Here is a 23,493-nt window from a genome sequence, read left to right on the forward strand (position 1 = left end):
AGTTCTCCGTAGGAAAGAGTGCCGCAAAATCCATTGTCGGACTTTATTTCTGCGCTCCTGGGTCTGTGCTTCGCGTCTTCGCCATCCCGCAATGACCGGCGTGGTGAGCCTTGGCCAAATAACCCCCAGCACGATGACTCGCACGGCGCAGGGAGGCCCTCATCCAGCAGCGCGCCGAAAACAGGCTCCGTACCGCGGGCAAGAACGCAACATCGACCGCTGCGTCCCTGACCCACAGTGGACGGACGAGCACGAGATGACGAAAGACGCGCGCGCGTGCGTGCGTGCGTGCAGGACGGCAAGAAGTGCGTGCGCGTGTACGTGGCGGAAAAGCCGGTGCGCCTCGAGCTGTCGGGCTGCGTGTCGCGCGCCGCCTTCCAGCTGCGCTACTGCGGCGGCTGCACGGACGGGCGCTGCTGCCGGCCCCTGCGCACGCACACAATCCCCGTCGACTTCGACTGCCCCAACGATGGAGGGCGCGCCGGTGGCGGTGCCGCGGGGGCCGCCACCGGCACCGCCACGACCGTCAGGTGGAACGTCATGTGGGTTCGGAGCTGCTCGTGCCACTGGGACTGCGTGAACCCCAACGACATGTTCGCCGAGCTCGGCAACTTCCAGGTGCTCAAGGAGGAGGAGGAGGAGCAGGAGGAGGAAGAGGGGAACGCGCGCGCCATCGAGAACTGAGCGAGGCTGAGAACGGTTCGAACCGTCCCCGGAGATCCGTCGAGAGGGGAGCAGCGAACGTCTCGTTGTGCGCGGTCTCTCTTGTCGTCGCCAGGGCTTCATTTCTCACCTAATATTCCCCTCCGGATCGCTGCCGATGCAATTGCAGTGGCTGGCACGTGATTAGTCGTAGCCACCTGCTGCGAGGAGAGGTTTACTGGATGTGGGGCGCCGGGTGTGGATATATTTTCTGGGTCGCCGATCCAGACATATCCAGATGAAATGAAGCCCTGGTTATTATGGGAGTTACAACAGATGTTCAATCTGTTGCGCGACATCCCAACGTTACCGCATTTATCGGGCCCGATGGACGTGTAACTGTCGAACGTTCATTTTTTTCCAACACCGCGCCGATGTCTCCATCATTACCGACAGGCCAAACGTGTTTCAGTCACTCGTCAAGATGTGTGCATAGTTCACAGCGTACGTGGACAACCGTCCGTGGAAGACAAGGTGCGAATCGGTGAAGGAGTTTATGGTTCCGCCGCTAAAGTGGCTTCGGCGACGCATGCTCTCTCACCACGTGCTGCTGGGAGAATCGGCCTCTCCATCCAGTGTCCGGTGAAAATGCGGCAATGTTTCCGTCACCGAAGATGTGGAGGGTGACATCTCCCACGACGGCGCGTGTCACCCGGTTCACCAACGCGCGAATCACGCTCCGTGTGCGAGAGGCGAGCGATCGGAGCCGGCGCGTCTGGTCGTGTCGAGCGATCGCGTGTTCGACAGCAGCGACGGCGACTCCGTGTTGGGATGATCGTGATGATGGCGGTGATGTTGATGATAATGATTGGATTGTGAATGTCAGCAGCTGCAACCGACGAGTGGCCTGGTGATAACAATGTGGGCGACTGCTTACGAGTTTGTGCCCCGAACAGGGTCGATGCGTTAGGTGCACTTTGTCGAGAATTATTTCTTAAAGAAATCCATTTTAAAAAAAAAGTCAAAGTGTCTCCATGTTCAAATGAGCGTGGGGTGGTGCTAATGTCCGCCGGTGGCCTCGAACCAGCCATGGAAATTCCACATTTATAGTGGGGGAAACATGTTTTCCCCACGGGGCAACTACCATTGCCTCGAAAGCCATTGTACGCACTTTAACCCAAAGGGGTTAATGTTGGAATGGAAGCGAAATTGAAAAGGAATTTAAAAATGTGCATAAGATAATAAGAGGACTTCCGCTCAGCACAACCACACCCTTCGTATGTACTGCATGTATTTGCATGTTGAACTTTCTTTCGCACCGTACGTAGCCAACCGTGCTAATCAGAGTGTGCAGGGTAGGAGGACAACAAACCGAACGGACCTCGCCGTGCAACTCTTCTTCTGCAGCGGATGTCGACGCCAGCCGGGTTCCAGAAGACCTGTCTCACTGATGCTCACGCAATGAAGCAGAGCACAGACAGACGGACACAGTGGCCCCCAGGGTTCTCTCACAGCTCCCCTATTGGCGCGCCGACACGGTCCGTGTTCTCCTATGACGGCGCCGCTAGCCGCGTTCACGAAGATCACACCGCGTTCTGGAAAAATCTAATTATAATAAATAATTTAGAACGGGGGGGGGGGGGTAAAGCGCCAGCCCTCGATAACGCGCGAGGTGCGTAACGCAGGCCGAACAAAGCCCGAGGTGCACGGGGGGGGGGGGGGGGGTGGCATCTAGAAGAATCCAGCAGCATCCCAACGCCTCGCGCGATGCTACGCCGAGGCAGCCGTACGACCGCTTGTTCCTACTCGCGCTGCGACGTAGTTCCGTTCACTCAATCGCGTTGGAGCCAAATCGCATCCGCGTTATAAAAAATGTTTCCCTAAAACATGTAATCGCGTTATATCCCATTCGCGCTATGAAAACATGTGGTGTTACAGCAGAGCAGGCTGTACTTGATTCGCGGTGGGCGTGATGGTGCCCGGATGTTTGCTGCTGGTCCATGGTCCCAGACCCAGGGTATCTCACTTGTAAATAACCTCCTGGGGTGGCATCGCCCTCGTGTGTCACCAATTGCCGAACGTTGCCAGCCACAGTGATTTACGTGACAAGCGTTTTAAATGAGCGATGTTGACAAGTAATTCACCCCTCATCGGCCGCCTAAATCGGAAACGGCTAAAGTGTTTCGATTTAAAGCTTTCGTGATTGCAAGGATTCTTCTTCTTTGGTTCTTTCGGTAAAGTCACGTACAATGAGAATAAAATAATAAATTGACAGTCTCATTCTACGTGACTTTACCGAAAGAACCAAAGAAGGCTAAAGTGTTGCTACGTTTGTTGGTACCAAGTTGCATTCTGTCCCATGGACTATTCTACCTGGTAACTGCAGGGCCGAGGTGCTCACTTGTTCATTTAATTTACGCTGATAATGCCAGATTGCTTTTCTTGCTTGTTAATGTTGCAAGGTTTGGAACCATTACATGTTAAGTGCTTTGCCTGCCACATTATTCCAACTGAAGAATGGGGGCAGTGAAGGTGACCAGGTTGGCTTAAAGGTCAGAGCTCTCAGCCAGCACGATGGAAATCCTGGCACTGAATCCCAGGTTTCAGCCGCCCGTGATGGATCTGTGTTCTCAAGTGTGATGAGTTGATCATCTCAGCCTGCTTGAAAATTACTGCAAAGAAAGCCAAAAATAGCCATCACACAAAATTAGTATTCTATGGGTCTTTCGGTAAAGCCACGTAAATAGAAAAATAATATCACGACGTTTCGATCGCAACACAAGCAATCGTCTTCAGGTGAGACGATTGCTTGTGTTGCGATCGAAACGTCGAGATATTTTTTATTATTTTTCTATCTACAAGGCTTTACCGAAAGACCCATAGAATATGTATTCCTGCAGTCACGAAAGCTTTAAGTCAAAACACTAAATTAGCTTTGGCAATGTTCGGTGTCATATAATGAACACATTTTGCAGAGTATCCAAGTTGTGACAGTCGTGTGGACGAAGAGGTCAACTGAAGCGACCTCAGAAATAGTTCTGTGATCTCATCTCGTGCGGCCGTTCTCCGACACAAGGTGGTACACTTCAGGCTGCACAGTATCGAATGGGATGTCTTCATCTCAGTACATGATGCTGAAATTACAATTGGAATACAAGGGGTGGGCGGTGATGGGGGAAGTCAGTATAATGCACAATTATAAAGTCACGATGATGAAATAACTCTTAACCACGTAAACCATTTCCTAATGTAATGTTACCGTGTATCATGCGGCACAAACTCAGGAGCAATTAAACAGCTCGCTCAGCCTAACGACAAATTAATGTTAGCGTTACCACAAATTGCATGTACCCCCTAAGTACCCCCCTTGCCGAGCAATGAACATCACGTTGTGTGCGGCTTACGGAGCTCACGGAACATTGAGACAATTCCACCGTGAAGAGAACAAAAAGGCAGCCAGGCGTTTAAAATCCTCTGCAATGATTGTACAAGCCCTCTTTGTTATTCCACTGCTGGACGAGGGCCTCCCCATGCCTTGTGGGTCGCGTGGGTTGTTTAAGCATCCTTCAGGCTGGTCAGCGCAGATAAGTGAAGGCGGACAGCATAGGCGTTGGAGCACCACTGCGGTACAATGCTGTGCGCTGCACAGTGCTCTGCTGACAATGTAGCCCCGCAGCAGCATATAGCGCCTGTGTGATGCGTGGTGGCCACCCATCCATTCCTTCGAAGTGACAATCCAGACGTGAGGTCAATTTATTTGGGCCACTGGCCTACTGTGTATTGGAAGAAACCACGGCTGCTGCCTCCACGTGTAATCGAGCGCCCACGCAGGATTGGTCGTTTGGACGCAGCAACTGCGAGCACACAGCCCACGGTGGGCTTTTAATCCCCAGCGGGATTCTTCACGGAACCACAGCGTCCTGTCGTCAAGCGCTCGTTCACATGGCCGAGCTGCAGAGGCCAAGGGGTCGCGAGCTTGTGGGGCATAGCTCCGAGCGGCGCCAAGGCGACAGTTTAACTCAGCTCCCTCCCAGAACCGCTGAAAAGCCACACCTGTGGCCCTTACGACTGCAGAGGCACCGAGTTGATGCGGATACAATGTCCCCGCATGCATGCACGACGCTCGACGCAGTGAACGTCGCAGCGAAGGACGCCGCGGTTCTCGGTAGCTCCCTCCCTCCGATGTTTTGCTTCTTGACGACGGCTCCAGGAACGTGGAGCAAAAACGTCGTGACATCGTGCGCTAAAACGGCCGGCGGTACAGAAATCAGATGGGAGAACGATGCAAAATATTTCTTAAGATGCCACGGCAAAGGCTTCACGGCTACGGCGCTCGCTGGCGTGTAGGGCTGTGAACGCGCTTGACAGACTCGGCTCACACGCGGGTCAGCGGAAGCGGTAACAGAACACACGATCTTGCTCGCACGGTGCCAACCACTGGCCAACATGGCTGGCCGCACTCGTGCGCCATCTGTGAGCTCCTGATCACGGATGGCTTCAAGGGTGACGGGGAGTGTTCCCATGACTGGTGCTAAGGGCAAGCGATAGGGGAAGCGCTCGGGCTGCCGTTCGGCCTTGAGTCGTGTCAATGTATATCCTCTAGTAGTGCTTGTGGCTTTTTATTTTATCCCCCGACGTATATTTGCTGCAAACGAAATAAAAATAAAGCAATATTGAGTTTTTTTTCACAACCGGTGCTTAAATGTTGAGACGCGTGTTTTCACATTCTCAGTGGCACAGGTGCCACATTCATCATAAGCATAAGTTCAACTTGTGGTTATGATGAATGTGGTACCTGTGCCTGTACCACATTCATCACAAGCATAATGTTTGCTCGCTCTGAAGCGAGGGGACGACTCAGAGGCGCGAGGCACCACAGACAAGCGGGAGGGCGGCAGCAGCAGCCACGCGGTAAACAGGCGCCAACAATTGCCCAAGCTCTGCTGTTCTCTATGTGTACGTATGTTGAACTTCTTTCGCACCGTACATAGCCAACCGTGCCAAGTGGAGTTGCGGGGTAGAGACAAACTAAATACAAGCAGTTTTACAATGGGGGAATAATGGCCACAGTGAGCAGACAAGGCTGCGACTCCAAAGACCGGACAGTCCAAGACGAGCGTGCCCAGAGCTTCGGCTCGTCAGGGCCATCGCCACCTACCCAGCAACGGGCCACGTGGCGAGGTATCAGAGGCGCCACACACTTGCCACTTCATCGCGACGTGTAACCCCACTCAGCTGACATCCCGTGGCAAGTCGTGGCACATCGTTACAGCAGACTCAACAAAAGCATCCCCGTGTCAATTACGGAGAAAAGCTCTTTTATTGTAGCTCGTTTACAGCACTGAAAATACGCACACTGAATTTAGTTGAAGACGGTGGCAGCTACAAACCACGTCTCAGGTTTCTCCAGGCTTGGGTTCCACATGCAGGTGGACTCGTTCAGAATTTTAATTGTGATAATGCAGCAGGCCTGCGCTCCCAGCAGACCGGTTCTCCTGTAAAGCCACACCGACTACACACACTCGTCTACAGCCCCAATTCAGAAACTCTCATTTAATTCCAAGGAATTAATGAATTCACCTGTGCACACCGCCTAAAACTAAGCAAACCCGAGTCAAGAGTTTTGTTTCCCCCAAACTGGACCAATGAGCCACGACCGCGTTGACAAGTGGACCAGACATCTGCCAGGTCGTTCGAGCGGCCTGTGTACCGTACGGCGACGCTGCCACACTCCGGGCTCCAACAGTTACCAAAACAGCTGCGGTGAGCCTGCCATCGTGACACTGCTCCGGCACAAGTCTGGCAGGCACTCTACCGGAACAGCTTCAGTAACGGGGCTCACCATCGCTTCTCAAGGGGAACGCGGGCTTCCTGGTGCACATTTTCACACCTCCGATGAACAGTTGGCTACATGCGGTGTGAAAATTCAACATACATACACCCCCAGCGCATGCTCATTAGCGGAACGCACAAATACCACGTTGTGGTAATAGTGAAGTATTGCTTAAAGGGCAGTGCCCTTCTAGGAACAATACCCTCTGTTGATGCAGGGAAGCTCCGAGGTAACGTACTTTACATTATCAGGAGGGCCCTGCACTGGGATGTTTTGGCTAATTCCACGAATGAGTGGCATGCGAGAGAAAATTGGGGACGCAGGAGAAAACACAGCACGCATTACTAAGCTAACGGTCCAAGTTCTACACAGGATTAAAAAAAACATATTTGCTGCGATACCTTTCCCCAGGTCACCACGCAGCCCTAAAATGGTTTGGGACTTTCACAAAATCCGTGATCCACCAAGTCTTAGTTTCCACAGTGCTGGATCAAAGATAGGCATCACTTCGCCTGGCTACTAGAGTTCTTCTAAACAGGACATTTATGTACAGTTCCGTCTGTGGAGAGTGTCTTTTAACATCTCCCAACTCTGCTGCTAATTTCCTTGCGCACAGCAAGTGCGGAAATGAAAAAGATATCTCGTGATGATGCATGGCAATGTATTGTATTCCGCATCCTGTAGATGGCAGCAGCTCGCACCTGTGTCAACAGGGAGACGTACAAGCCAATGCATACACACACACACATGGCTTCCAAGGTATCAGTGAACTCACACGAATGGGCGAGTCCAATAAAGTAAAAGGCCTCAATTTCTGAGTAGAACTAGTGAGCGTTAAATATTGAACTGAAAACTAATTAAATATCCCAGCCAAATTCAAAGGCGGGTTTTGAACAACGACCTTGTTCTGACACTAAACGGACCACATAATGGGTGTTCATGGCTGGCTCTTGGCTAAAACATCATAATTTACAAAACAAATATCAACTGCTCAAGTTTCCCAATTAAACATTTTTGGAGAAAAACACTGGTCCCGAAAATCCGAGGGCTGATGGGGTAAATCATTAGGTTTATGTTTACATGGACTCTGCCTTGTCTTACAAGTAACACAACTGCCCAGTCGATGCAAAGCACATTTTGAATAAGCCTACGTGTTTACCAAACTGTAAATACATGACAAATAGTACCGAACCACAGGATCCAATATTTCCACACTCTGGATCAATTTATGCTAATTCCGAATTAAACTACTTCCTAAGGCATAGCCAACCATGACCTATTCTCATTGTGTCCATACTGAAACATTTAAGTGCTTGCCCAAATGTTTAAAGTTCAACTGATGAAGACAATTCAGAAGCAGACCAAGGTGCGGACCGGAGTTCGCCTTCTCACTCCGGTCACGTCCAAACCCAGCCGCCGAGTCAGCTTTGCCAGACCGACGGTCCGCCTTCAAGTAACACCGTTCTCCGCTTCATGACCACTCCACACAGGGCGCGGGACGTGAAGCCGCTCTTGGGTGTGTACGTCTCCGATGACCCCCGGGTACAGCAGGTAGCCCCAGCAGGAGCTACTGCTACTGCTGCCACTGCCAAAAACGCTCAGGCGGCCATCGGCAAGGCAGGCTGTCCTCCCACCTCATGACCACACACAAGCGACGGTACAACTGGCGGCATCTGAACAGTCGTCGAGTGCTACTGCGGCCGAATCTAGTGTTCGAACTTGAGAAATATTAACGAGCGTCATTCTGCTTTAAGCTTAAAAAGAGTCGAAACTATTATCTACAATTGCTTTTCCAATTATGCCCCGAGAGAATGCACACTCCAGGGGTGGGCGCGATCAGCTGCTGAGCGCGAGCGTCGTCGGTTCAACTACACTGCGGATGTCAACGATGGGCCGCGTGGCTCACAGCAGCCTCCGAAGAGGCGCAAGAGCTTCACGGCCACAGTAGTTCTGTCTGGTGCTGCTATCCATCCATAAGACACATTGGGAGCCAGAGATGAGCAGGGATGGCAATCTCTCCATCACCAGAGCTGACCCTCTCATATTGCACACTTGGATCACACACACACACACACCCCCCGAGCATGTCATGACACAGACTGTTACTTTAAATCATGCAGGTATGGAGACGTACTTAAGAATTCAATTATAGCTATTAAAAGCCACATATACTTATAGAATAATAGCAATAATAAGAATGGCACTATGATTTGTCAAGAGTAATTTACAATGTAATACATACAGGTGAGAGACGTCTATGGCATCAGTCACTTCGCAGGTTGCTGCTTCAACTGCCAGCGCAGACCGTGACACCCGCTGTCGCTACATCGCACAACATCACAAGCAAACGTGCGGCATTGCTGGAACTTTTTAACGGCAATATTATTCGCACTTTAGATGAAAGAACTTTGGCTGCGTGATCTTCATTTGCAGCATGCCAAACATAAAGTTTTTTTGTGTACCAAAAAAACCTAAGATTTTACGCCTTCAGAAATCCCTTACCGTTGTCGCTTCTCTAAGTTCTGCTTCTCACAATCCATAAGCAAAATGAATTGCGGAAGAAAGAAAAATTTAACTAACGTGCACGAGTGTATAAGTGGTGGCCTTAGGAAGCCTAAACAGATGAAATCCTCTACGACTGGAAGTGCCTCCCATCTCACTCAAGATTCCACAAGGTCCACCGAGGCCCTACAGCGGCCTATCCCCAGCCTGTCTGCTGGGCCGGCCACCGGACAAGTGTGAGGTGGCCATGCACGTACACGTACTGCCACTTTTTATCAAATGACCAAAACTCTCGTGAAGAAATGATAAGGTCCCGGGCAAAGCCACACTTTGCGGTGATGTGAAACGGCCGTGGAGAGCACGCCACGCGGGGCGCGGGAGGTGAAACGGTCGCCACCACCGCTGCCGCCGCCGCCGGACAGAGGAAGGCGGAGCGAGGGGGGTTAAGACATGGTCGACGTGCCGCTCATGTCGCTCACTCCCAGTCTTCCCAGTCGCCTTCCATCTAAGAGTCGTACGCACACACGCACACGCACACACACGCAGAACGCACACACAGGGGCAGTCGCCGTCAGTGGCCATCGCCGTCAGTGGCCATCAGTCAGGATTATTCCGTAGATGCAAGCGGACGTAAGCTCAAACCACATGCAGCACGCAGAAACATAAAACCACATGCATGAAAAACAAACGATGTGTGCAACACACACACACAACAAATGAAACACAGATACACAAACATGAGGGCAAATTTAACGGGACTTCGGCGCCCTCTAGTGGCCGACAACGGCACCTGCCTTTAGTGATCAAATATGGGAGTGCAAGACGAAGGGTGGGATTCGGACAAACCGGCGTTCCGATAACCCGGCTAAGGGCGAGCTTCGACGCAAACGGATGGACTAGAGGTCAAAGAAGCGTAGCACCTCCCCAGACGCCTCTGCTTTGGCCAGCGCCTGCTGTATCTCCTCCTCCGTCATGTCCAGTTCAAACTCCTTCTCCCAGTCCTCGCTTATGTCTGTGCTGGAGCCTGCAAGAATCCACATGCATCAGAGTCAAAATATTTGCAGCTACCGCACAGTTAGAGACGTGACCTTATCATCACAGCATGTGACATTAATGTCGAGTGAGTATTACGTTTTATTTCCATTGTGGTGCAAGCACCTTTTCCACAGCTTACGTGACGTGCACATGACACAAAACCCAACTCCGGCCAGAGTCCAGCCGAAACGTGAAAACCACGCAACGCAAAGGCAGCCGAGTAGAGACCACGAAGACAACGGAGAGACAAGAGCCGCCCCCCAGTGGCGCCCCCCAAGACCCAGAAGGTCACAGAAAGGGGATGGCGAGAGCAACGGGCGGCGCCGTACCGATCTTGGCGCTGTTGGACGGCGTCGACTTGCCGCTGTCCGACCGCAGCTCCAGCACACGCAGGTCTGTCACCGCCTCGTCCTTGCCGGCCGCGGGAGGAGGCGTCGGGGACGCCGAGTCCCTCCGCTCGCCCGCGCCGCCGTCTCCGGCGGCGGCCGCGCGCGACACGAGCGTCTCCGCGGTCACCGTGTCCGAGGAGGTCACGGTCTCCGAGGACGCGGAAGGGGGGAGAGCGTCAGGCGCGGCGCCGGCGTCAGCCCTCGAGTCCGCGGCGGGCGAGGAGGGGGTCGGTTTGTCGGAATCGTGGCGGGCGGGGGGCCCGCTCGACGAGAGCGCCGTCTCCGTGAGTTCGCTCAGCGTCTGTGCCGGCGAGCTCGGGGGGTGCGGCGCATCCGCGGAGGGGGGCTCGTGGCGGGTCCCGTCGGCCTCGGGGTGGGAGGGGCGGACGTGGCCGACTCTGCTCTCCTTCTTGGAGTCCAGGAGATCGTCTGCAGGAGCACACGGGCGGTGGCAGAGCACGCACTAAGCTCAGCTCACCTATTCCTGCATTTAAAGTTGCTATCTCATGTAACTTGTAAAATGGATAACGTGTTAATTACAAGCTGAAAAGCTGGACCATTCAGGGGCGCGACGTCACTTTGTTACACCCACACACTCGCATGCTAATTGCACTGGAATTCAAAATGACGTTATTAATTTATTTAATTAGATATCTCTGTAAGAATTTTGTTGCCATTGTTGTCCAAAATCTTTAAGAGATGTGGACACTGGTATTGGCAAGCTGTGTGACCAGTTTAATAGTTACCGTTTGACGGGGAATTGACATGTTCTCATGTTAAACTCGTGAAGTGCCCTCAGAAAGATGGACACATTTCCCCAGCACAGCGACGAGTAAGCTCTCAGCACCTTTACAAAAATACAGGGATGTTTCCTGTCACCGAGACGAGAGATCATGACGTTTCATGCAACGGTTCTCATAAATAAAATAAAAAAACTGAAGACCAGTCAGTCCAAAAACGTCTCTCATTTGTGTCTAATTAACATGACGCCTTCAGGCACTACAGGCACAACAAAGCACCACAACATAAAAATTAAACATTCTGAAATAAAATCACGACTTCGTAGGAGCACATTTTCACAGGCCCAAAAGTTACAACATTGCGGTGTTTCTTTACACCAGCGCAGTAAGCCTTTACTTGTAGAATGCATATCGCGTATGACTATCAGAGAAGCAGGCATGGAACCCACGCTCCTGATAACCCAGCAACGGTGAAATGTTATGGCTGCGTCATGTGGGGGGGAAGTGGCGCACCCGCAGACTCACCCTCCTCATCTTCCCAGCCCAGCTCCTTGTCCTGGCTGCTGGGGTCTGCCCTCTTCATCAGATCAGCTCTCCGTGCCTCGTCCTTCTCGCACACGCAAAGGGTCAGGCACGCACCAGGCTCAGATGGCACGCGCCGTTCACCGGCGCCGAACGTCGCTTTTGTTCGTGATCTTTCCGTCCAATTCGTTCATTGTACAAAAACTAAGCAGATCCACGCAAACAGCACGAGAAGCTCTTTTAAAATGAAACGAAAAAAGCCAACTTGTTTCAAATTTAGTGTTACATAAACGATGTTATCAAATCAATCACTTTGCAATGTTGATTCTCCACCTGCAGATGACTGGCTTAAGCACGCACAGAAGCAATGGAAGGGGGCTGGGGAACAACATGGATAGTTATTCATACGGCTCAATTTTCAACCCACCTTAGGACCTGCACATTCCAGACACCCGTCTGTAAACGGGAAAATGCCTCTTCCCGATAAACCGTTTGGAGAGATGGAATAATACTACCAGCAGCACACTGTGGCTATCAAACAAACCGAGGAGGAGACTCCATTGGCTCTACGGAGTAAGGCCAACAGCATTAGCGAGAGCCAAGTGACTGCGCAAAGGGTACCTCTCACAACTCTTCGCACAGTCACTTGGCTACATTTAGCACGGTTGGCTACGTATGGCGCGAAAGAAGTTCAACACACAGACGTACACACCTGTTCCAACTGGTAGACCTTGTAGAAGTAGCGGTGCCAGAACTCCAGGTGGGACACGGCCGCAGGCACCTGCGTGGGTGATTACCACCGCAAACAGTTCCGGGATTCATTCCACTTTCGAACCTGCTTGAGCAGAAGTACCCCTTAAAAAAAACATTGTCAACCACTGCAGTTAATCCCCCCTCTTCTATTATATTCAAATTGTGCTATCAGTGTCACATCAGACGATTAATAAATTCCCGTTCTGAACTGTCGCAGCAAGAAGTGCACCACCGTGTCACGAGAATGCCCCTGGAAGATGTTGAAGGGCTACTTTTGAAGCGACTTCAATAGGCCTGTCAGTCGCCATGGAGCTATCTTCCCACCTGCACTGCTACAGTAAGAGAAATACAACAATAGGCTTTTCATCCGTGTTTATTCCGTAAACGAGAGCTCAATCTTTTGGTTTGATCACAGGGCGGGTGGGAAAGTGCTGACCACTAATGCGGCTTTTCACAGACACAAGAGTGACCCAAAAGTGATGACAATTTAACCCTCTTTATCCGCATCTATCCATGCAGCTAATAGGAGCACTTTCTGACGTCAAATACAGACACTGGGATCCACCAATAGCGCCGGCACATCGGCGCGGACAAGAGGTGCCTCACTGTGGTGGACACGTCGGTGTACCCGTCGGTGGCTCCTGGTTAAGGGCAGCCGTGACCGCGCCATCTCACCAGGCGCGTGTAGAGGGCGCGGATCGCGGGGCACGCGACCAGCAGCTCCGCCGTCTCCGCCTTGCGCTCCTCCAGGCTGAAGCTCTCGGCCCACGACATAAAATGCTCCTGGAGGCCTGGGCGCAGTGCACGCACACACACGCGTGGTACGGAGACTCTGCTAAGAACCATTCTCAGGTTGAGACACCGTTATCACTATCAGCACCAGCAGCAGCCATGAAAGCCTCCCCAATCTGTTGCCATCTCTCGCTGTCGCGAGAATGGAATGAACAAAGTGGATGTAACAATCCACCTAGCACCTGCACACAAGCTGATTTTATCGCTCCATTTCCGTGGTGTATGCCTTCTTGAGCGTCCTGCCAAAGCCCATTTGGTTTGTCGTGAACCTACAGTGAGGGAAAAAAGTATTTGATCCCCTGCTGATTTTGTACGTTTGCCCACTGACAAATAAATTATCAGTCTATAATTTTAATGGTAGGTTTATTTGAACAGTGAGAGACAGAATAACAAAAAAATCCAGAAAAACGCATGTCAAAAATGTTATAAATTGATTTGCATTTCAATCAGGGAAATACGTATTTGACCCCTCTGCAAAACATGACTTAGTACTTGGTGGCAAAACCCTTGTTGGCAATCACAGAGGTCAGACGTTTCTTGTAGTTGGCCACCAGGTTTGCACACATCTCTAGAGGGATTTTGTCCCACTCCTCTTTGAAGATCTTCTCCAAGTCATTAAGGTTTCGAGGCTGACGTTTGGCAACTCGAACCTTCAGCTCCCTCCACAGATTGTCTATGGGATTAAGGTGTGGAGACTGGCTAGGCCACTCCAGGACCTTAATGTGCTTCTTCTTGAGCCACTCCTTTGTTGCCTTGGCCGTGTGTTTTGGGTCATTGCCATGCTAGAATACCCATCCACGACCCATTTTCAATGCCCTGGCTGAGGGACGGAACTTCTCACCCAAGATTTGACGGTACATGGCCCCGTCCATCGTCCATTTGATGCGGTGAAGTTGTCCTATCCCCTTAGCAGAAAAACACCCCCAAAGCATGTTTCCACCTCCATGTTTGACGGTGGGGATGGTGTTCTTGGGGTCATAGGCAGCATTCCTCCTCCAAACACGGCGTGTTGAGTTGATGCCAAAGAGCTCCATTTTGGTCTCATCTGACCACAACTTTCACCCCGTTGTCCTCTGAATCATTCAGATGTTCACTGGCAAACTTCAGACTGGCATATATATGTGCTTTCTTGAGCAGGGGGACCTTGCGGACGCTGCAGGATTTCAGTCCTTCACGGCGTAGTGTGTTACCAATTGTTTTCTTGGTGACTATGGTCCCAGCTGCCTTGAGATAATTGACAAGATCCTCCCATGTAGTTCTGGGCTGATTCCTCACCGTTCTCATGATCATTGCAACTCCACGAGGTGAGATCTTGCATGGAGCCCCAGGCCGAGGGAGATTGACAGTTCTTTTGTGTTTCTTTCATTTGCGAATAATCGCACCAACTGTTGTCACCTTCTCACCAAGCTGGTTGGCAATGGTCTTGTAGCCCATTCCAACCTTGTGTAGGTCTACAATCTTGTCCCTGACATCCTTGGAGAGCTCTTTGGTCTTGGCCATGGTGGAGTTTGGAATCTGATTGATTGATTGCTTCTGTGGACAGGTGTCTTTAATACAGGTAACAAGCTGAGATTAGGAGCACTCCTTTTAAGAGTGTGCTCCTAATCTCAGCTCGCTACCTGTATAAAAGACACCTGGGAGCCAGAAATCTTTCTGATTGAGAGGGGGTCAAATACTTATTTCCCTCATTAAAATGAAAATCAATTTATAACATTTTTGACATGCGTTTTTTCTGGATTTTCTTGTTGTTAGTCTGTCTCTCACTGTTCAAATAAACCTACCATTAAAATGATATACTGATCATTTCTTTGTCAGTGGGCAAACGTACAAAATCAACAGGGGATCAAATACTTTTTTCCCTCACTGTATATATGTTCTCGAATCCATGTGATGAGATACAACTATATCCTACAATTTGTTCAGGCTACTCTGAAGCACCTAAGTGCCAATTGCCACACAGTTTGTCGCTATAAAAAAAGAAAGTGATTACAAATCCCAATACGGAATCCTTCCGAAAAACAGGTTTTGAGACTCAGCAAGGCAAGTTGATGGAGCAATACATACAAGGCCATTTGGATGATATACTTACAGGAAGACCCAATCCACAAAACACAGCTCTCACCTTGCAGGCACACCAACAATGCGTGTATCCCAGGCTGCCCAACACAAGTTTAAGCTTTGTTAATAAACAAGATTTTAAAATCACTGTCAAACACTCCATATCGCGTGATATCGCGCCTCCACTTAGCACGGTTGGATACGTACAGTACAAAAGAAGTTCAACATACATTTCACCGCATTGCCGCTGCATAAAAATACACGAGAGTGACGTGACAGTGATATACCTAGAGTGCCATGATTACATGTCCGAGCGTGATTTTAAGTCCATTCTTTCACTGTGGAAGTTTCGAACGAGATGCTGCGCAGCTGTGGACACAGCACCAATACAGCTTAAGTCTGCATCTGCAAAATGAGACCCGTTCATTTATTTCTTGGGTTACACCTTACGTTAACAAGGAGTGAGAGTGCACTGCGCTCTGCTCACCATCAGGCTCATTGCAGTACGTGGCAGGGTCGGCTTGCAGGCTGTACAGCCGGGCCTGCAAAGCGTCATGTTCAATCAACACACAGAACCTCACCTCACAACACTGCGTTGATATGCATCCACATAGCCTAGACTTACACCAGCCATACAATGTGTGATACTTTTGTTTAGTCAGTTCTTAAATAAAGTATTTGGTCCTTGTATATTTTTCAGTACATAATGATTTAGCCGCATTACAATTCTATGAATTGTCCTGATGTAAAGTTGTGATGTAATGGTGAAAGTAGTGCCTATGGTTGCTGCAGGGTTTACGTGAACCAATCGTATACTAAGGATTAAACAGATTCTTACACACAAGATCAGATATGCATATCCTAAGTGTAAAAATCGATGTTCATAATTATTTTAGACATTTTTTTTAAACACTCTTCCATACCCTTTCATATTTTTGGTTGCGAGTTAAAAACTGTTTTGTAAAATGAAGATAAATCCAGGGAACACGTGGGGATAACAGAAAGACACAGAGCACAGCAAAACGTAAGACCTTGACGCGGTCGTAGGGCTCCGTGGAGCCGTCCGGAGTCGCCACCAAGGCCACCTCGTCGCAGTCCAGGGTTCGGTCAGGCGAGGGTGAAAACGCGTCGGAGATAACCCCAAACAGGCTCGAGAGGCTCTCCTTCATCTTCCGCCCCGTGTCCGTCGAGCCGTCAGCCTGGGTGTGCAACGACGACACCAGTGACGACACCAGTGACGACAGCAGTGACGACATCAGTGACACCAGTAATTACACCAGTGACGACACCAGTGATTACACCAGCGACGACACCAGCGACGACACCAGTGACGACACCAGTGACGACACCAGTGACGACACCAGTGACGACACCAGTGACGACACCAGTGACGACACCAGTGACGACACCAGTGACGACACCAGTGACGACACCAGTGACGACACCAGTGACGACACCAGTAATTACACCAGTGACTACACCAGTGACGACACCAGTGACGACACCAGTGACGACACCAGTGACGACACCAGTGACGACACCAGTGACGACACCAGTAATTACACCAGTGACGACACCAGTGACGACACCAGTGACTACACCAGTGACGACACCAGTGACGACACCAGTGACGACACCAGTAATTACACCAGTGACTACACCAGTGACGACACCAGTGACGACACCAGTGACGACACCAGTGACGACACCAGTGACGACACCAGTGACGACACCAGTGACGAGCGGGGACAGTCATAGTGAGGGTGCGTGGGGGCCCGGGGCAAATCACACTGTGTGGGCCACCCCCCCCAACGCTTTCAAACAAAACCGGAAGTACTACATCTGACATGGTGAGGTTGAGGCACGGGGTCCCCTATAAAACGAGGGGGGCCCGGGGTAGTCGCTCCAATTCGCCGCACCCTAGGGAGAGCTCTGGTAACAACACACACAGCAAGCGACCACCCCAGAGCCTGACACCGCGACCGGGGCAGCCAGGCCTGCCGTGCACGGTGGTACTCTTTTCTAGGTCAAGCTGTCGGCAACTGCCACTAGAATCAATAATAACGATTTCTCTATGACAAGGCCAAAACAGTTGTCCGTAGGAGATTAAATGGGTTTGAACACCACACAGAACAGCAGACAATGAAATAAATCAGCAGCAGAATGGCCATAGCCACGAACTGTACACGTGTTACACTGTACATTGATCCATCACACATGCAATTGACAATTATGTGAATTTACTATTGCATTGACTTTCAGCAAATGTATTTACGTGTTAAATGCACATGTAGTATGCAAGTGACGATTCAGTACCCCCAGCAATTCGGGGGCCGATTCAATAATCAATTCCTTTTTTTGCATTGTTTTAAATCGCTTCTTGTTTCTTGTGCCTCGTTTTGCATATTTGTTCCCTACATTAGTCAATGTCGGATCAGCATATTATTTGCATATAGTTGCATAAAAACTTAAACCGATCATTGAATGCAAAATATGATACATGTACCATCAGCTTGACATGTATCGATCACAACTTAACCTTTTCCCTTTCCTAGATGACTGCAAGTTGCAGGGTGGGTCCCGTTCACCGCTGAATCTTGGAACTCGTAAGCGGTTCAATGTTAATTTTATTTAGAGGCATAGCACCATTGCTTTTAAAGACATTGTATTCACCGCAGGGAACCGTAGCAACACGACTGCACTCTACGATAACTTGCGCCAAATTGTGCCAAAATCAATCCCGCATGGCTTTGTGGAAGCCTCGTAACCAATAAAGTTATCATTTTTTTCTTCCAATTCCGTTCCGATGGCACGTGTCATGGATAATGAAGAAAATCCGATGACGTACGTGTACGTACGTCTACGTACGTCACCGGAACAAGACAGGGTTAAGAATCCATATCAATCAATCGATGCACCGGGGGTCAAGGGTGTTGTGGGTGCCGCGAGTGTCACGCGCGTCACGGAGCACTACTGGCAGTGGCGGCGGGAGCGGGGGTGGCCCCACCGCGAGCTTGTCGCGCATGGCCGAGGCGGTGGCGGCGATGGTCGACGTGGTGTCGTGCTGCACCACCTCCGTGAACTCCGTCAGGTCGCGCTTGATGAACTCCAGCGCTTCCGACGACTGTGGAGACGCGGACACAGCCACGTGGAGTCGTAACAATATATTAATAATCATGAATTAATAATGATACGTGAATAATAAGTTGGAGGGCTTGAGCGATCTTTGTCCATGGATCATACGGTGCTGTACACAATATGCAGAACAAGAAAGAAGCAATAAGCATAACAACCTTTCAATAAAAAAACAATCTAATCATAATAAGAAAAGGAGGGGAAGAGCCTGAAGATAAAATGAGATTAAAGCCTTCTTATATAGGAATTTTTAAGTTGAAACAAACATCTCAATTTAAGTAAAATCCCTGAAGTCTTTTGGCAAACCGTGCCAGAGTCTAGGGGCTATGCAGGCCACAGCCCGTAGAGCGGAGCCTTCACCTCGGAGTGGCACACTCAATGGCAACCATTCGTTTGCATCAACAACCACATTTCACAGGGTCACGGGCATCTCTTCTGCTTCATATGCAATGAACACCTCCGATTAGCATGACTGGCGACATACAGTGCAAAGAAGTTAAACATACATACATCTCAAAGTGCATACCATGATTTATAGCGTGCCATGGCAAATGCCTGCTACTAGCAATCCTCACTCCCACTCAAAGGAACGATAGCTATTAAAACTTGTAAATGTGGAAGATATCATGTAGAATGATGAACTAGAGATTCACAAGATTAACAAACATCGGGCAGAAAAGTTACTCTGAGTAAAGTTTATATTTGCTAAGGTGCTTGTTTCTCTGCAGGTAGTCCTGAAATGACGTTACTCCAGTTCGTCCATTGCTTAGTCCATTGCCCCGATGCCGGTGTATCCCATATCTATGTATCTCTCCCACATCCCATGTCCACAATGTCACCTTGTGTTGTCATCTCTCCTGGTCGCTCACCATGTTTCCGTTTCCCATGCCATTGTTTCCCACCATATCTACCATGTCTGATGTCTCATTGTGTCATCTCCCGGTTCAATACTTTTCTCCTTGTGTCTGCCAAGTTCCCCAATGTTTCTTCTGCTCAATCTCCGTATGGCTCGTCTCCCATTGTCTCACGGTGCTGTCTTCTTCATGTTTACTTCCTGTTTACTCCGTGTCACCGTGTCCCCGTGGGTTTCCTCGCTCCTCACCTTGCTCCGCGCCGTCTCCAGGGTGGAGTGAATCCAGCTGCCCCACCAGCCGCCGCCAGCCTCCCTGCACACGACGAACACAGACGGCAGAGACGGAGTTAGCGAGGTAGTAAACAATGGTGAGGGTTAAGCATTGGGCAATTGGGTTAGACTTGATGTAGGGAACCTTACGGTTTGGAGTCACGGTTGAGTTTTGGGGGTTTGTTTAGAGCTCGGATAAAGGTTAGGATTAGGGTCCAAGCTGGGCGTCGGTTTGCAGGTAGCAGAGCTGGGAGCAGGGTTACAGGCACAGATTGTAGGTTGGTAGGTTCAGGGTATATCCCTAAGGGTAGGGTTAGAGATGGGTTTGCGTTAGTGCGAGAGTGGGTGGAGAGGTGATTAGCGCACTGGTGGAGCAACTTAAGTTCAACTCCTGGCCAAGATTGGTATCAACTCTGAGCGAAATCTGCACTAGTCCAGCGCCCCACTCCCATCGTCACCAACCAGGGTAGGGGTAGAGCTAGGAGACACCAGGGTAGGGGTAGAGTTGGGTGACACCAGGGTAGGCGAGAACTAGGGGACACCAGGGTAGGGGTAGAGTTGGGGGACACCAGGGTAGGGGTAGAGCTAGGGGACACCAGGGTAGGGGTAGAGCTAGGGGACACCAGGGTAGGGGTAGAGATAGAGGACACCAGGGTAGGGGTAGAGCTAGAGGACACCAGGGTAGGGGTAGAGTTGGGGACACCAGGGTAGGGGTAGAGTTGGGTGACACCAGGGTAGGGGTAGAGTTGGGTGACACCAGGGTAGGGGTAGAGTTGGGTGACACCAGGGTAGGGGTAGAGCTAGGGGACACCAGGGTAGGGGTGGGGTTGGGGGACACCAGGGTAGGGGTAGAGCTAGGGGAAACCAGGGTAGGGGTAGAGTTGGGTGACACCAGGGTAGGGGTGGAGTTGGGTGACACCAGGGTAGGGGTAGAGTTGGGTGACACCAGGGTAGTGGTGGAGTTGGGTGACACCAGGGTAGGGGTAGAGTTGAGTGACACCAGGGTAGGGGTAGAGTTGGGTGACACCAGGGTAGGGGTAGAGCTAGGGGACACCAGGGTAGGGGTAGAGTTGGGTGACACCAGGGTAGTGGTGGAGTTGGGTGACACCAGGGTAGGGGTAGAGTTGGGGGACACCAGGGTAGGGGTAGAGTTGGGTGACACCAGGATAGGGGTAGAGCTAGGGGACACCAGGGTAGGGGTAGAGTTGGGTGACACCAGGGTAGGGGTAGAGCTAGGGGACACCAGGGTAGGGGTAGAGCTAGGGGACACCAGGGTAGGGGTAGTTGGGGGACACCAGGGTAGGGGTAGAGTTGAGTGACACCATGGTAGGGGTAGAGCTAGGGGACACCAGGGTAGGAGTAGAGTTGGGCGACACCAAGGTAGGGGTAGAGCTAGGGGACACCAGGGTAGGAGTAGAGCTAGGGGACACCAGGGTAGGGGTAGAGCTAGGGGACACCAGGGTAGGGGTAGAGCTAGGGGACACCAGGGTAGGGGTAGAGCTAGAGGACACCAGGGTAGGGGTAGAGCTAGAGGACACCAGGGTAGGGGTAGAGTTGGGGACACCAGGGTAGGGGTAGAGTTGGGTGACACCAGGGTAGGGGTAGAGTTGGGTGACACCAGGGTAGGGGTAGAGTTGGGTGACACCAGGGTAGGGGTAGAGCTAGGGGACACCAGGGTAGGGGTGGGGTTGGGGGACACCAGGGTAGGGGTAGAGCTAGGGGAAACCAGGGTAGGGGTAGAGTTGGGTGACACCAGGGTAGGGGTGGAGTTGGGTGACACCAGGGTAGGGGTGGAGTTGGGTGACACCAGGGTAGTGGTGGAGTTGGGTGACACCAGGGTAGGGGTAGAGTTGAGTGACACCAGGGTAGGGGTAGAGTTGGGTGACACCAGGGTAGGGGTAGAGCTAGGGGACACCAGGGTAGGGGTAGAGTTGGGTGACACCAGGGTAGTGGTGGAGTTGGGTGACACCAGGGTAGGGGTAGAGTTGGGGGACACCAGGGTAGGGGTAGAGTTGGGTGACACCAGGATAGGGGTAGAGCTAGGGGACACCAGGGTAGGGGTAGAGTTGGGTGACACCAGGGTAGGGGTAGAGCTAGGGGACACCAGGGTAGGGGTAGAGTTGGGTGACACCAGGGTAGGGGTAGAGTTGAGTGACACCAAGGTAGGGGTATTGTTGGGGAACACTAGGGTAGGGGTAGAGTTGAGTGACACCAGGATAGGGGTAGAGTTGAGTGACACCAGGGTTGGGGTAGAGCTAGCGGACAGCAGGGTAGGGGTATTGTTGGGGCACACTAGGGTAGGGGTAGAGTTGAGTGACACCAGGGTAGGGGTAGAGTTGGGTGACACCAGGGTAGGGGTAGAGTTGAGTGACACCAGGGTAGGGGTAGAGTTGGGGGACACCAGGGTACGGGTAGAGTTGGGTAACACCAGGGTAGGCGTAGCGTTGGGGGACACCAGGGTAGGGGTAGAGCTAGGGGACACCAGGGTAGGGGTAGAGTTGGGTGACACCAGGGTAGGGGTAGAGTTGGGGGACACCAGGGTAGGGGTATAGTTGAGTGACACCAGGGTAGGGGTAGAGTTGGGGGACACCAGGGTAGGGGTAGAGTTGGGGGACACCAGGGTAGGGGTAGAGTTGGGGGACACCAGGGTAGGGGTAGAGTTGGGGGACACCAGGGTAGGGGTAGAGCTAGGGGACACGAGGGTAGGGGTAGAGCTAGGGGACACCAGGGTAGGGGTAGAGTTGGGTGACACCAGGGTAGTGGTAGAGTTGGGTGACACCAGGGTAGGGGTAGAGTTGGGGGACACCAGGGTAGGGGTAGAGTTGGGTGACAGCAGGGTAGGGGTAGAGCTAGGGGACACCCGGGTAGGGGTAGAGTTGGGGGACACCAGGGTAGGGGTAGAGTTGGGTGACACCAGGGTAGGGGTAGAGTTGGGTGACACCAGGGTAGGGGTAGAGCTAGTGGACACCAGGGTAGGGGTAGAGTTGGGTGACACCAGGGTAGGGGTAGAGCTAGGGGACACCAGGGTAGGGGTAGAGCTAGGGGACACCAGGGTAGGGGTAGAGCTAGGGGACACCAGGGTAGGGGTAGTTGGGGGACACCAGGGTAGGGGTAGAGTTGAGTGACACCAGGGTAGGGATAGAGCTAGGGGACACCAGGGTAGGGGTAGAGCTGGGTGACACAAGGGTAGGAGTAGAGCTGGGTGACACAAGGGTAGGAGTAGAGCTAGGGGACACCAGGGTAGGGGTAGAACTAGGGGACACCAGGGTAGGGGAAGAACTAGGGGACACCAGGGTATGGGTAGAGTTGGGTGACACCAGGGTAGGGGTAGAGCTAGGGGACACCAGGGTAGGGGTAGAGCTAGGGGACACCAGGGTAGGGGTAGTTGGGGGACACCAGGGTAGGGGTAGAGTTGAGTGACACCAGGGTAGGGGTAGAGCTAGGGGACACCAGGGTAGGGGTAGAGTTGGGTGACACCAGGGTAGGCGAGAACTAGGGGACACCAGGGTAGGGGTAGAGTTGGGGGACACCAGGGTAGGGGTAGAGCTAGGGGACACCAGGGTAGGGGTAGAGTTGGGTGACACCAGGGTAGGGGTAGAGTTGGGTGACACCAGGGTAGGGGTAGAGTTGGGTGACACCAGGGTAGGGGTAGAGCTAGGGGACACCAGGGTAGGGGTGGAGTTGGGGGACACCAGGGTAGGGGTAGAGCTAGGGGACACCAGGGTAGGGGTAGAGTTGGGTGACACCAGGGTAGGGGTAGAGTTGGGGGACACCAGGGTAGGGGTAGAGTTGGGTGACACCAGGGTAGGGGTAGAGCTAGGGGACACCAGGGTAGGGGTAGAGTTGGGGGACACCAGGGTAGGGGTAGAGTTGGGTGACACCAGGGTAGGGGTAGTGTTGAGTGACACCAGGGTAGGGGTAGAGTTGGGTGACACCAGGGTAGGGGTAGAGCTAGGGGACACCAGGGTA

The 23,493-nt window shown here is 51.8% G+C and overlaps 2 protein-coding genes across 6 annotated transcripts in view; one reads left to right on the top strand and one right to left on the bottom strand.

Moving 5' to 3' along the window:
• The window catches only part of LOC116951216 (CCN family member 2-like), a 14,319-nt gene extending 8,986 nt beyond the window's left edge, over positions 1–5,333 (top strand). For both annotated transcript variants that reach the window (XM_076072286.1, XM_032969705.2), the window contains exon 5: positions 295–5,333. In XM_076072286.1, the coding sequence (XP_075928401.1) occupies positions 295–684 (390 nt within the window). In that variant the 3' untranslated portion in view covers positions 685–5,333. The remainder of the gene's footprint in view (positions 1–294) is intronic.
• A 610-nt stretch (positions 5,334–5,943) lies between these two features.
• The window catches only part of BSDC1 (BSD domain containing 1), a 46,863-nt gene continuing 29,313 nt past the window's right edge, over positions 5,944–23,493 (bottom strand). The window contains exons 2-11 of one of the 4 annotated variants that reach the window (XM_076072278.1): positions 19,504–19,567; positions 18,241–18,390; positions 16,298–16,465; positions 15,754–15,808; positions 13,092–13,207; positions 12,376–12,444; positions 11,655–11,748; positions 10,342–10,830; positions 9,898–10,001; positions 5,944–9,482 (exon numbers count right to left, since the gene is read on the bottom strand). In XM_076072278.1, the coding sequence (XP_075928393.1) occupies positions 9,453–9,482; positions 9,898–10,001; positions 10,342–10,830; positions 11,655–11,748; positions 12,376–12,444; positions 13,092–13,207; positions 15,754–15,808; positions 16,298–16,465; positions 18,241–18,390; positions 19,504–19,567 (1,339 nt within the window). In that variant the 3' untranslated portion in view covers positions 5,944–9,452. The remainder of the gene's footprint in view (positions 9,483–9,897; positions 10,002–10,341; positions 10,831–11,654; positions 11,749–12,375; positions 12,445–13,091; positions 13,208–15,753; positions 15,809–16,297; positions 16,466–18,240; positions 18,391–19,503; positions 19,568–23,493) is intronic. The other 3 variants (XM_076072280.1, XM_076072281.1, XM_076072284.1) reach the window with 3 other exon arrangements.

This window comes from Petromyzon marinus, chromosome 3, assembly GCF_048934315.1.
Source record: "Petromyzon marinus isolate PM22_M1 ecotype Great Lakes invasive population chromosome 3, UKy_Petmar_22M1.pri1.0, whole genome shotgun sequence".
Lineage (NCBI taxonomy): Eukaryota > Metazoa > Chordata > Hyperoartia > Petromyzontiformes > Petromyzontidae > Petromyzon > Petromyzon marinus.